General features: G+C 36.4%; 1 protein-coding gene across 3 annotated transcripts in view; it reads left to right on the top strand.

Annotated features, from left to right (window-relative positions):
- The window catches only part of LOC148943543 (uncharacterized), an 80,238-nt gene extending 68,445 nt beyond the window's left edge, over nucleotides 1–11,793 (top strand). For 2 of the 3 annotated variants that reach the window (XM_089101518.1, XM_089101517.1), the window contains exon 4: nucleotides 5,766–11,793. In XM_089101518.1, the coding sequence (XP_088957644.1) occupies nucleotides 5,766–5,820 (55 nt within the window). In that variant the 3' untranslated portion in view covers nucleotides 5,821–11,793. Of the gene's footprint in view, nucleotides 1–887; nucleotides 990–5,765 lie in introns of all 3 variants that reach the window. The other variant, XM_089101519.1, reaches the window with a different exon arrangement.

An 11,793-nucleotide genomic window follows, 5' to 3' on the forward strand; every position in this document is an offset into this window, starting at 1 on the left:
TGAATAAATGACAGCAATATACTATTGTAAGAGGCACGTACGCAAACAATTACCTCGGAGGAACCCAAGAGTTTGGGAATGGGGATAAATTCATTGAAACGAACAAATGAGGACGGTCTTTGATGAAAATTATCAGGAATCATGAGGAAAATTGTAAAAATCACAAAACCTAAGAAGACAGGAACCCAAAGGCTCAGTTATTGGCTTGGTTACTCATTGAATGACTCAATGTTCAAGTTCAAGCTGTAAATAACGATTTTGGAAGAGCAGCCGTCAATCCAAGAACACCCAAACGTATACATTACTACTCTCTATTTTCTCAAAATTTGCTGCCATCTAACAAACCATGCAAAACTACGTTCTAAGATGCTCTATTTCCTTTTGTTAACCTGTTGTTTCTGTTGGGGTCGCAAGGACTTCAGGGGCAAAAAGTGACCTAAATCAGTAGCAACAACAGCACAAACAACCTGTTGTTTAAATATAGGACAAATTGATTGATATTTAAATGATTTTACATTTAAGAAACTAATTTACCACACTATCAGAATCTGGGATCTTTTTATCTTTTAAACCGTTTTTAGTACTGTCTCTGGCTTTTCTATATAATTTCCTGTAGCTTTATCACGGTTTAGCACATTGCCAAATTATTCTGCCCATGTCTCTTTAACTCTTTCCTTTTCATTATTTGCGGCCCCGTTCCTTTCTTTAACTGGGACAAATCCAGATTGACTATTCCTTCTAAGTTTTTTAACATGTTAGTACAATATTATCAATGCCAGTACAATAATACAAACAATACAGCAATCTTATCCATGGCCTCCACTTCACATCTCCTTAATTCACATTTAATGCTTTCTCTCCTTTCACTACACTCCTCTTATTTTCAGATGATCTACCATTAAATTCAACAATTAAATGTTTAACTGTTCCCGGAAAGTTTCTCTCAAATTCTCATCCTGGAGCCTACCAACGTCAAAACTTCCCGGGAGGTAGGTATCGTTCCTAAATTTCAGCTTTAGATTAACCCAAAATACTACTAGAGGGTAATCTTTACTTCTAACATCCATAACAGCCCTCCTATATGCTCTAATTTTTTGTATCGATGTTGAAAGTCTTCACAGTAACAAAATCAGTTAGGTTGGCCGTCTTTCTGTAATGCCAGTATCCTTGAGTTATGGGCCATTTTATGACGAATTACTGTATTGGTTCACAATTGAAGAAAAACTTGGAAGAATAAGAATATAAATTTGCGAACCAAGGTTAGAAAATTGGAAGCTACAGGGATGATAGTGGTCATGGCTCGGAAAAGAGGGCGCTTCAATAGACGGAGGAGGAAGATTTGTTAGATATTTTCCACAAGAATTGTGTACGGGTTCTTTTGGGTGCTCGTCTGACCGACCATATTTCAAACAGTAAGCTATGCGAAAAGTTTGGTTCTATCCCACTTTTTAGGGCTATAATGCGAGAAAGGTTGAGATGGCTACGATACTTTCTGCGGATGAAGGATGACAGACTGCCAAAGATCGTCCTTTTCGGCCACCCGTATAGAACCAAACGAAAAATAGGTCGTCTCTGGTTGGGGTGGGAGGTTGTCATAAGGAAGGATCTAACGAAAACTGGAACTTCTTGGAAGGCTGTAGAGGAAGGTTCTGAGCAGACTGGGATGGAGGAGTGCGCGCAGCATTGTTGGCCACAGGCGGCTTGCTGGTGCAGTGACAGGGCCGGTTCTAGATAGTTTTTTGGGGTAAGCGGACTATTCTTTGGTGCCCCCCCCGTAGACCGGAATATAATTATATGCCCTTAAAGTAAGGTGTGCAGGGCTTTCTAGTAAAAAGTGTGTTAAAAATGGGGAGGGCATAATTTCTGCGAATATTTGTAACTCCTCAAACAACTCGTCACCGTTTACATCACAGTCTTCTCCTTCACAACGATTTGAAGATGTTTACAGCCTTTCTTCAATTCTTCTTTATCCACGAAATTTTGCAAGCTTTATATGTCGAGGAGAAATTTAAAACTTTCACTGTGGTTTCCATTAGCTCAAATCTATCCTTTAGTGAGGATATTGCAGTGGCTAGCACGAAAACGAAGAAATTGACCTTAAATGAATGTTCTCCAGAATTTACAGTTTCATCTCCCCCCTCATTAGAAAATTGTTTTTTTATTTTCCTTCGGCAGACTGTGGTTTCTTTTTCTAACTCAGGAACAATACCGATTTTTTCTGGAAGTTCCTCAGTATAGGTGATCATGTTGTTTACTCCTTCATCAGATCTTATCTTGGTTAGAAATAATTGCACACTTTTTCCATCGAACTTTGGAAATCATTCGTGACTTTTTGCAATGACTTATTTACCATATTTGTTTTGTGCAGGATCTCGTGCCATGTTACTAAATAACACAAAAACTTGAAGCTTTTTAGTTTCTTGGCAAGTCCCAAGGCGGAGTTCCTACCAAATGCATCGAGTTTCTGATCTTGAGAAGCTTCATATGAGGCATCATATACTTCTTCAATATGGTACCACAAATGCAACAAGGCCTCAATTCTGCTCTCCCACCGTGTGTTACAAAGTGGTTTTACTGTAAGATTCGAAACGTTATTAAGAAAAATACTCCATCTGTGAGTAGAACTTGAAAAAAAGTGAAGATTTCTTGAATTGTGCTGAAACAGTCTACTGCAGCATTGCAAGAGAGAGCAGCATCGTTAATTACAAAGTTCAGTGAGTGGTTTCCACACGGTACGTAAAAAGCACGAGGATTAAATTCACAGATCCTCTTCTGAGCTCCAACATGCTTTCCTTTCATTGCAGAACCATTATCATATCCCTGGCCTCTCATGTTATTTAAAGGAATGCCTTGTGTTTGCAACTCTTTTAGTAATACTTCAGTGAGGCCTTCACCAGAAAAATCGCCAATAGGAATAAATCCTAAGAAATGTTTCCTAATGAACACTTCCTCATCCGCTGCAATTTTGATGAATCTTGCTACCAATGTCATTTGCTCTCTGTGTGGCTGACATCGGGGGTGCAGTCTAATATTATAGAATAATATTTTGCATGCCGCAGCTGCTCCAAAATGTGGTCTTGGATCTCACCATAAATAAATAAAAATGCATTTGCTTTCCATTTACCTTGCACACTCCATCACATTCCCTCAAACTAAAATGCTTTTTTTCAAGCGCAAAAACTGTTTAAGTCGCTCCTAGACTCATTATTTTTAAGATCTCATATTTTTGACACATTGTAAACTGAGTGTACTTCGTTCAAAAAGGAAAAAAGAAAATAATGCACCATTGACTGACTTTCAGGCAATATTTAGGCAATTTCAGAGGAGTTGAGGGTATTTGACTTGAAAATCTATCTTAATGTTCAACTGTTCTCGTATGTTAATACCCATTTCCCCCCTCCCAAAAAAAAATTATATCCCTCCCACCATACTGTGTGCAAACTGATAATCTGCACAACGTGTGTATGTATCGATGTCTAAACGCGTATTTAAAGGTATGAGGCATATTAAACTGTTAAATTAACCGTCAAAACTCATTTAAGTTGATAAGTATTAAATGGCATTATATGTTAGAGATCTATTTGGGTCCAGGCGGAATTTGTGACGTAACACTGCCGTAGCGTATTCCCTCGCACTTCCAGAGAAATCATAACTAAACAGTTAAGCTGTGACCTCTTTGCGCTCACGTAATTATTTCATATTTAAAGAGTCTTAATCAAACCATAGAGTAAAGCATTCTTTACACTATGATTAAACACTTTTAATACAAGTGTTGTATGATTGAACAACTTTCTAAAAGTTAAATTACAATAAAAACCTGCTTTACAAGAAAATGTATCTAAATTAGTCTTCCCCCATCTGCTTGAGTGCAATGTGGTCACCAATCCATTTTGTGTCTGGGATATAATATCTATTAATTGTGTGAGCTTGTGCGAATCAGAACGGGGTTCAAAGCAGAACCAATACACGTAAGAGGGACTTAATGTAAATTTAGTCGTCGGCATTATCGAAGTGCTTCATTCGATTTATCATTACACTTTCTTGCCGTACGTAAACACGACTCTCCTTGAGAAATTTGAAATTAGTGCCATAAAATCACTAGCAACTGACGTGCGTTGCACCAAGAGAGATTGTTCAAGTTGAGGCAATTTCATGCCTACAAAATCATACCATTCTTTAGGTAATATAAATCAGTTTTGGAGGCTCTGCAATTATCTTATGATCTGTCTTGATTAAGAAACATGGCGCCCGGCGGTGGTCTCTCCCTCTGACATAGAGTGCGCCTCTGACAGCCTTTGCCACAGAGGGCGCTCCCTGTCACTCGGTGCCCTACGCAATCGCTTACTTCTCTTACCCCAAGAGCCGCCCCTGTGCAGTGATTTGTTGTTCGTTGCAGTCCAAGAGCAAATATGTCAAATTTCTAACTTGATACCACTTCTATTTCTATAATTCAGTTTTGTTTACTATTCTGTACCAATAAAATTAGAATAATAACCAAGATTTCGGTCGAAGAAGGTTGATTAATGCATCTAATGAATCTTTTCACGTTTAATTCAAAAATCCAATCAAAATTACGCACCAACAGTGCGTAATATTTCCAATTCTTTCTTCTGTTTTGACTCTTTTCTTTACCTCAAAAAAGATGTATTGAATTTCTGAACTTTTATAATATTTCTTAGAGGCCAGAAATTTTTTGGTTGATAAATGGTTTAAATTTTTTCGTTTTATGAAAAACAATTAACTAAATATTTCAGAACTTTCGAAAAAAACTTACGGTTAGAAATATCTGATTGAATATTTGAATCCGGGATGACATTAAACTCGGTCACAAATATTGAGTTTTATTATTTGAATATATCGAGGTTCCAGTTATAAAAAAAAAAAAAAAAAAAAAAAAAAAAAAAAAATCAAAACAGTGAGTGTTAAATAAAATGTATAAATGTATTTCATTTAGCGCATCTAAATTAAGAACACATTCAAATACAATAATTAGCAAGTACTTAAAGCACTGTTGATATTTTTAAATTCAGCTTAAAAAGTTATTTAGACGCGTGCATTTCATTTCTTATGCCAAAAAAAGGGAAATTTCGTTATATGCAACAAAAGTGGAATCAAGTAACTTTTTTTATTACTGACCGCGTAAATTTACTCTAGCTCTTTCGAGACAGTTATAGGTATAAAATTAAAAGTTTTCATAAGCAAATATATTTGATCACTTCTGGCCTTTTTAGATAATCTTACCACGCTATGTTTTTTTTTAAATTAGAAAGGCGAAAGAAAGTTTTCGATTAGACCGATGACTTGTGCCATTTCGTTTTTAACCTATTCTCAACAGAAATCTTACCACGCGATGTTTTTTTTTTTAAATTAGAAAGGCGAAAGAAAGTTTTCGATTAGACAGATGACTTGTGCCTTCTCGTTTTTAACCTATTCTCAACAGAAATTAGAGATAAGTTGAACAGATATTTGAGTTTGCATACCGTATAAAAGATAGACAAAATTAGATTTACATTCATAGGCAAAATAAACACCGAATCTGAAATTTTGAGTCTTATTTTTGCATGGATATCTACATGGGCCTATGATTAAACCACTGTTGCATTTGTTGAAGCGTGTTTTTTGGCCAAAATAGCTGATGTTTTTAATATATGTATTACGTTTCTTGATTTCTGCCTCATTATAATGTTGCATATAATATTGAATTATGGGTGATTTATCCTAAAAATATTTCTTCAACAAATGTTTAATAGACTTAAATCTTACAGGCTGTCCTCTACCATCCTAATGACAATTCGAAGTTACAACTCTAAATGCTTTTGATTGTTGCTCAGAAAGCCGTGCATTCTTCTGGCTTTCGAGATACAATCAAATCCAGGAAGAGTTTATCATCAACGAAGCAACAGTTGGCGGCAATCCTCTTTCTTCTTCAATAATTTTGCAGAGACAGTGGCAAATCTTGATTTGTCTACGCTCCCAATCTCCCAAGAACAACACATTCTTTACCTTGTTCGAAATGTTTTCATGTGTCTTTGCCTCTGTAAGTCTCCTGTGTGGATAGCCATGGAAGCTGTGACTCTATATACCTGATTAATATATATAAAGACATTGGTATTTGGTTCAACGTTTGTAAAAGACTAATATTTTACTCAACGGAAAGCGAATCAGCATGACTCGAGTTATTTTGTTTCACTTCTATAATGTTTTTTTTTCACCAGGATGCGAAAAAACCACCGTTTTTTTTTTACCAAACCAGCGGTTCTAGAATGTTGGGAGAGGTCTCATTTGGATGGGAAATTGTCATATCTAGTGCTTTTTCGTAAGTAGCCGATATAACTCTCAATTTCCAATCGATTGAGATGCCTCTGAAGTCTCTGCGTCCACTCATTCGTTATGAAGTGACCCTGGGAAAAAATAAAATATTGAAGGCTTATGGCTCTTTACTAGTGGCAACATTAGGGAGTCACCTCTGGTAGATAAAGAGAAAACTGTTTGGTCCCTTTACCCAGTGGGGACGCAGCAACCAGCCTTTTCAGCGACAATTTTATTGCACAGAAAATATCACATGCAGGAAAAGCCTTCGGCCTTTCCTTTAGCTGGAACCAAGTAAAGAGCGAACTGAAGGGAATCAGGTAACAGAGTCATTCAAATATGACATCATATCCCAGGAAAGAAACTTTTCAAGGCATACATGTGCTATGTCATCTCCTGTAAAAAGAGAAGTGTTATATAATCTTGTACATGAAGATGCAGTTTTGGTTAAAAAATAGATTTTATTTCCATCTTATCTTTTGCTACTTACAAGAAGCACTACATGTGACCATTTTCCTTCAAATAGGCCCTTAAACATCACTCTATGATGGATCAGTGTCCACTAGGGGGGAAGAAAAAAAGGACACTTCAGTACTTCCCATGCAAAAAGTGATTTTCCTGGTTGCTCAAGATGAGGCACTGTGATTCTCCTTTATGGGGGTTTCGGCTACGGTGATTCCAATACTGCTGTTTCCATTTCATCCGTATCCCCTTTATTAGGGGCCTCAGGCAATTTTTCGAAATTCCTGGTAGCTTAAAAGATTTCAAACAGGTGATAGACAGACACTGTAGATGCCAATCATATAATACTTATGAAATGTTTGCCTTTAATTTTTCGTTGATTTTTGAATTAAAATCAAGCTGTTATCAAGCCACTGGCCAATTGGAGACAAAGCCAAGACATTAAGTCTGAGTGAGAGGCAAAGCTGGCTTTTCAGGATTGTATAAAAATGATGTCATTTTCACTTGTTGATAGATTGTCTATCATCCACCCATCCATCCTATGGCAGAACTAAGGTAGATATTCATAGAACTAAGGGATGATCCGAGATTTTTAGGTTGACTCATGACGGACAATGTCGACTGGAGTTGTATGCAAAAGAGGGGACTGAATTTGCTTGGACTCACATATATAATCGTTTAGTCATTTATTTCATTTGTTTTGCTAATTTATTTTCAAATTTGATTGTTTTTACTACCGTAATAATGAACTCTACAGTTAACAGTCCTAATGGTATAACTGAACCATAACTTTTAGGCCCAAAACCAATCGTTTTTGTAACACAAATTAAAGGAAAAGTTTATAAAAGAAGTAGCATCTGACATCTGGCGGCGTATTATCTATAGAAAAATAGAAAAATCAGTGCGGATGTTAGATGGTCATGCAGGCACTGGGTGTAAGAACTATCATCAATAGAGTTCGATACCTCTCCCGCAGTGGTTAGTGATTATAGAAAGTTTTGTTCATTTTATGGAAGACCAAATGGGAGAAACAAGAAAACGATTTACGGTACGACAGTGTATTGGCAATACGAAACGATATCTAATTTTACAGGATAATTTTCAACAAGCGTGATTAAACAGACTTCTATGAGAGTAAATTCTGCAGCAAAACCTGTCACTCTAAGTCAGATCTGCTTGTATATTGTTGTGATGCGAATAATACAGGTACTAAAGAAAATTCCTGGTGATCTTTAAATTAACTCTATCAACGATATAGACTCCTGGACCTAACAAAAAAGAACGAGGAGAAAAAGGCAAGATAAAAGGAGATACCACAAATTTCACCATTTCAAAGCTTCGATAATAAAATCGAAATGTACGAATTTTTAAAGTATGTACAGGATAAAACCTTAGCAGAGACTACGGAAGCATATGAAGCTGATATGCGGCGTTTGACGTGTTCTGTTAGGAGTTGACGAGTGAAAATTATATTTTCAATGGGATTACCAAGATAAACTATTTGGTCAGACATGCGGATCTTTGAATTTCGAAATAGTTTCATCAGGAGGTGCGCCTTCCGATTTAAAAAGGACTACGTCGGACTCTTCAGCGTTGAATTCAAGACCAGATTTCAAGTATTCTGTTTGTAGTTTTTGGAAAGTTTCAGAAATTTCGTTATTGCCTGTTATTCCAAGCAAATTAATGCTCCTGTGTCAGTGCCTTGTTTGCCTCTCATTACAGGCAATATAATGGTCCTATGTCAATTTTAAATTATTGGTCAACCTTCTCTAGGCAGGTGTACCTTTCCAAAAACTAACACACAAGTACTTGTCCAATAAGAGAGTCATACTTACTCTTACCATTATACCCGTGCCGTTTAAACATTTTTGTCTCTCAATTACTCTGTCTGTATGTGTTAGCTTTTTTCCTACAATTAGCTATGTCTTGATGCCTACTGCAAAATATTTTTCAATTCAAAGATCAGATTTCAAGTATTCTGTTTGTAGTTTTGGAAAGTTTCAGGAAATTTTCGCCAGGCTCCTTTCTTAAGTTACAGTTCTATCCAATGGCCTTGCCATTTCATCTTTCTTAAGAGGGATTTTTAGTCGGACTCGTAGCTCAGCATACATATCCGTTTGGAATCTGATGATAGCCCGATTTAGTCCTCTTTTAGCAGCCCTTAAAAGCATGAGGGGGCGATCAGGGAGTCAAAGACACCGCAAACATTATGACTTGCCAAGGAGAAAGAGCTGGCGAGTGAACCACCTGTAAAAGAAGCATGAAGCAGAGCATTAGCAACAACCGCAAGAGCGTCTGCACGTCCAATGCTGCATAATGTTACAACTAATGCTAAAGATATAAAGGAGTGAACGTTTCAATGAATATTGAGAGGAAAGTTGAATTAAATTAAAACATACTGTGTGTATGCAGGCAATCAAAAGGGCATATCTCAGAAATAGCTTAAGGCATTTAGTTGGAACTTTCAGGGAATGATGAGGGAGATGATCAATTGACCGAAAGGTAATATGTGCACGGTAATACTATTAGCTATTACTACTACTACAACTTCTATGGCAACTACTATCAAAGCTAAAGGTGTTATGGTGAAAATTTAAGGTAATATTTATGGGGAAATTGAACTAAATTAAAACAAATTGCGCGCAAAAAGGTTGTCAAAAGGGCTAGTACTACTATTAATCCTACTAATACTACTACTAATGCTCCTACTACTACTTCTACTACTAAAGCAAAGTGTATGAGGGAGAAAATTTGAGGGATAAGTTAAACAAAATCAAAACACGCTCTGTACATATAGGGTGTCAAAAGGACATATCAGCAATATCTTAGAAACGGCTTGGAGAATTAAGTTGAAACTTACAAGGCTTGTAGTGGGGATGTTTAACTAACCAAAAGGCAATATTTACGGGCTACTATTATTACTTCTACTGCTATTACTACTACTAAAGCTATGGGTGTTAAGATAACATTTCAGGGATCTTGAGAAGATGTTGAACTAAATTGAAACACAATATGTGTTTCGCAGGTTGTCAAAAGAACGTATCAGCAACGTCCCAAGAACTGCTTAGGATATTAAATAAAAACTTGCAGCATATTTTGAAAGGGATGTTAAAAAGAAGAAAAGTGCTATGTACATAGCACTTATTGTGACAACGTCACAATATGGAAAAATTGAAGATTTTCATGCATGGAGAAGTTTATATTAAATTGTTTAAAGAGCAAAAAACTGGTCATTGCAAAAATATTTGCATATATTGATAATTTGCAAATATTGACAAGGGATTACAACAATCCCAAAACCTCAAAAAGGGAAACCACAAGTTTGAAGCTTAGGAGAAATCGTTGTTAGAAATCGGACCTGCTATAATAATCAAATATCTTTGAATAGACTCCAATATGAAAAGACATTTAATTAGCAAAAAATTGATAATTTCGAAAATATTTGTTTATATTTTAACAAGGGATTGCAACAATTCAAAAACCTTAAAAAAGAAAAACCAAAAGTTGGAAGCTTAGCAGATATCTTTTTAGAAATCGGACTTGCTTTAATGATCAAATATCTTTGAAAACATTGCAGTACGAAAAGGCAACAAATTGTCTCAAATTGTCTGTGGCTAAAAGAAAAGTGACAATAAGAATCCTTATATGTTTTTTTTTTTTAAATTAAGTAAAAAAGCTGCATTTTTCGCGTCTAAGTGACGAGTGTAAGGGGAATTTACGTAAAGTTTCGACTGTAGTTAGTGAAGGTCTTTCCTGCAAGAAACTCAATCAGTCTTCATCATGTCTTTAGAGGAAAGCTGATGGATCCATTATGGACAAAAACTCTACAGCGAACGCCTTCAATTCGTACTTCACCACACTTTCTTCGGTTTTCATTCCACCGCAGAGTGGAATAAATTGTATTCCTTTCGCAAAAGTCTTTTTTCCTTTCCCCATGCAGTAACACTGTAATTTCTAATATTATTTCTCAGCTTCCAAGTAGTCGTTCGGTGATGGCTTTGGCATGAGTAACAATTTCCTTAAAAATATTCTTTATGGTCGTTGAAAAACTAGTGTATCATTGACTCTCTTCAGTTGTATTCAGTAGTAACAGGACTGCAAGAAACTCTCTCATAACTAAGCATCAGCATGGTTTTCGTCCATCTTTCTGTACTTCACATGTGCTCTCGGATGCCACAGAGTTGGTACGAGTTAATCTAGACAAGGGGTTGTGTGTATTTGGTCTATTTCGTGACTTTTCAAAGGCATTTACTAAGGTCGACCACTCTGTTCTTCTGTCTAAGCTATTTTTATTTGGAGTGCATGGAGTACCACTAGAATGGTTAAGGCCTTACCTTTCAGGGAGATCTCTGTATGTTTCGGTTAATAGTTCTTCTTCCTCTACTTGGCCTACATTGAAAGGTGTCCCATAGGGCTCTGTGCTTGGACCACTTTTGTTTTTAATTTATATCAACGACCTTGTTGATGGTCTTCATCCCCATGCGCACCCTATCCCTTTTTCTGAGGACAGTAACTTCTTCATTGCTACAGTGGACTTGCTATCTGCCACTTTCACAGCTCAAGGTCTTCTTAATAAAATGAAGAATTGGTGCTGGTCAAATGGTGTGGCTCTTAACAGCCGAAAGAGTGCCATTGCACATTCGAGGACCCCTTATGCTGTGTATGATGTACGGCAGATAATATATCTCTCCTCTTCTCTTAAATTTATTTTCAGGAACCTCCCTAGCTGTTAAAGTCCCCGTCTTTTTTCTTTTTTGTTCATGTTCCAATGCCAAGTTGGTCTCTCCTGTTTTCTCTACTTTCTTAGTTTATGCTTATGGCTATCATATCATTATTACTACCTGTTTTTTTTTACATTGTATGCTAGTGTTTATTGTTTTTTATCTTTATTTTATATGTATTGTGGGATTTAGCGTATTGTTTATGGTTCTTTAAATGTTTTATTATTGTATTATGTGGCCCACAACAAGCTAAGGTTCTTGGGCCGAGTGAACATTTTACGTTTGTAATAGTGTTTCAGCA

This window comes from Artemia sp. Qi Xiang Cuo, chromosome 15, assembly GCF_049724085.1.
Source record: "Artemia sp. Qi Xiang Cuo chromosome 15, ASM4972408v1, whole genome shotgun sequence".
Lineage (NCBI taxonomy): Eukaryota > Metazoa > Arthropoda > Branchiopoda > Anostraca > Artemiidae > Artemia > Artemia sp. Qi Xiang Cuo.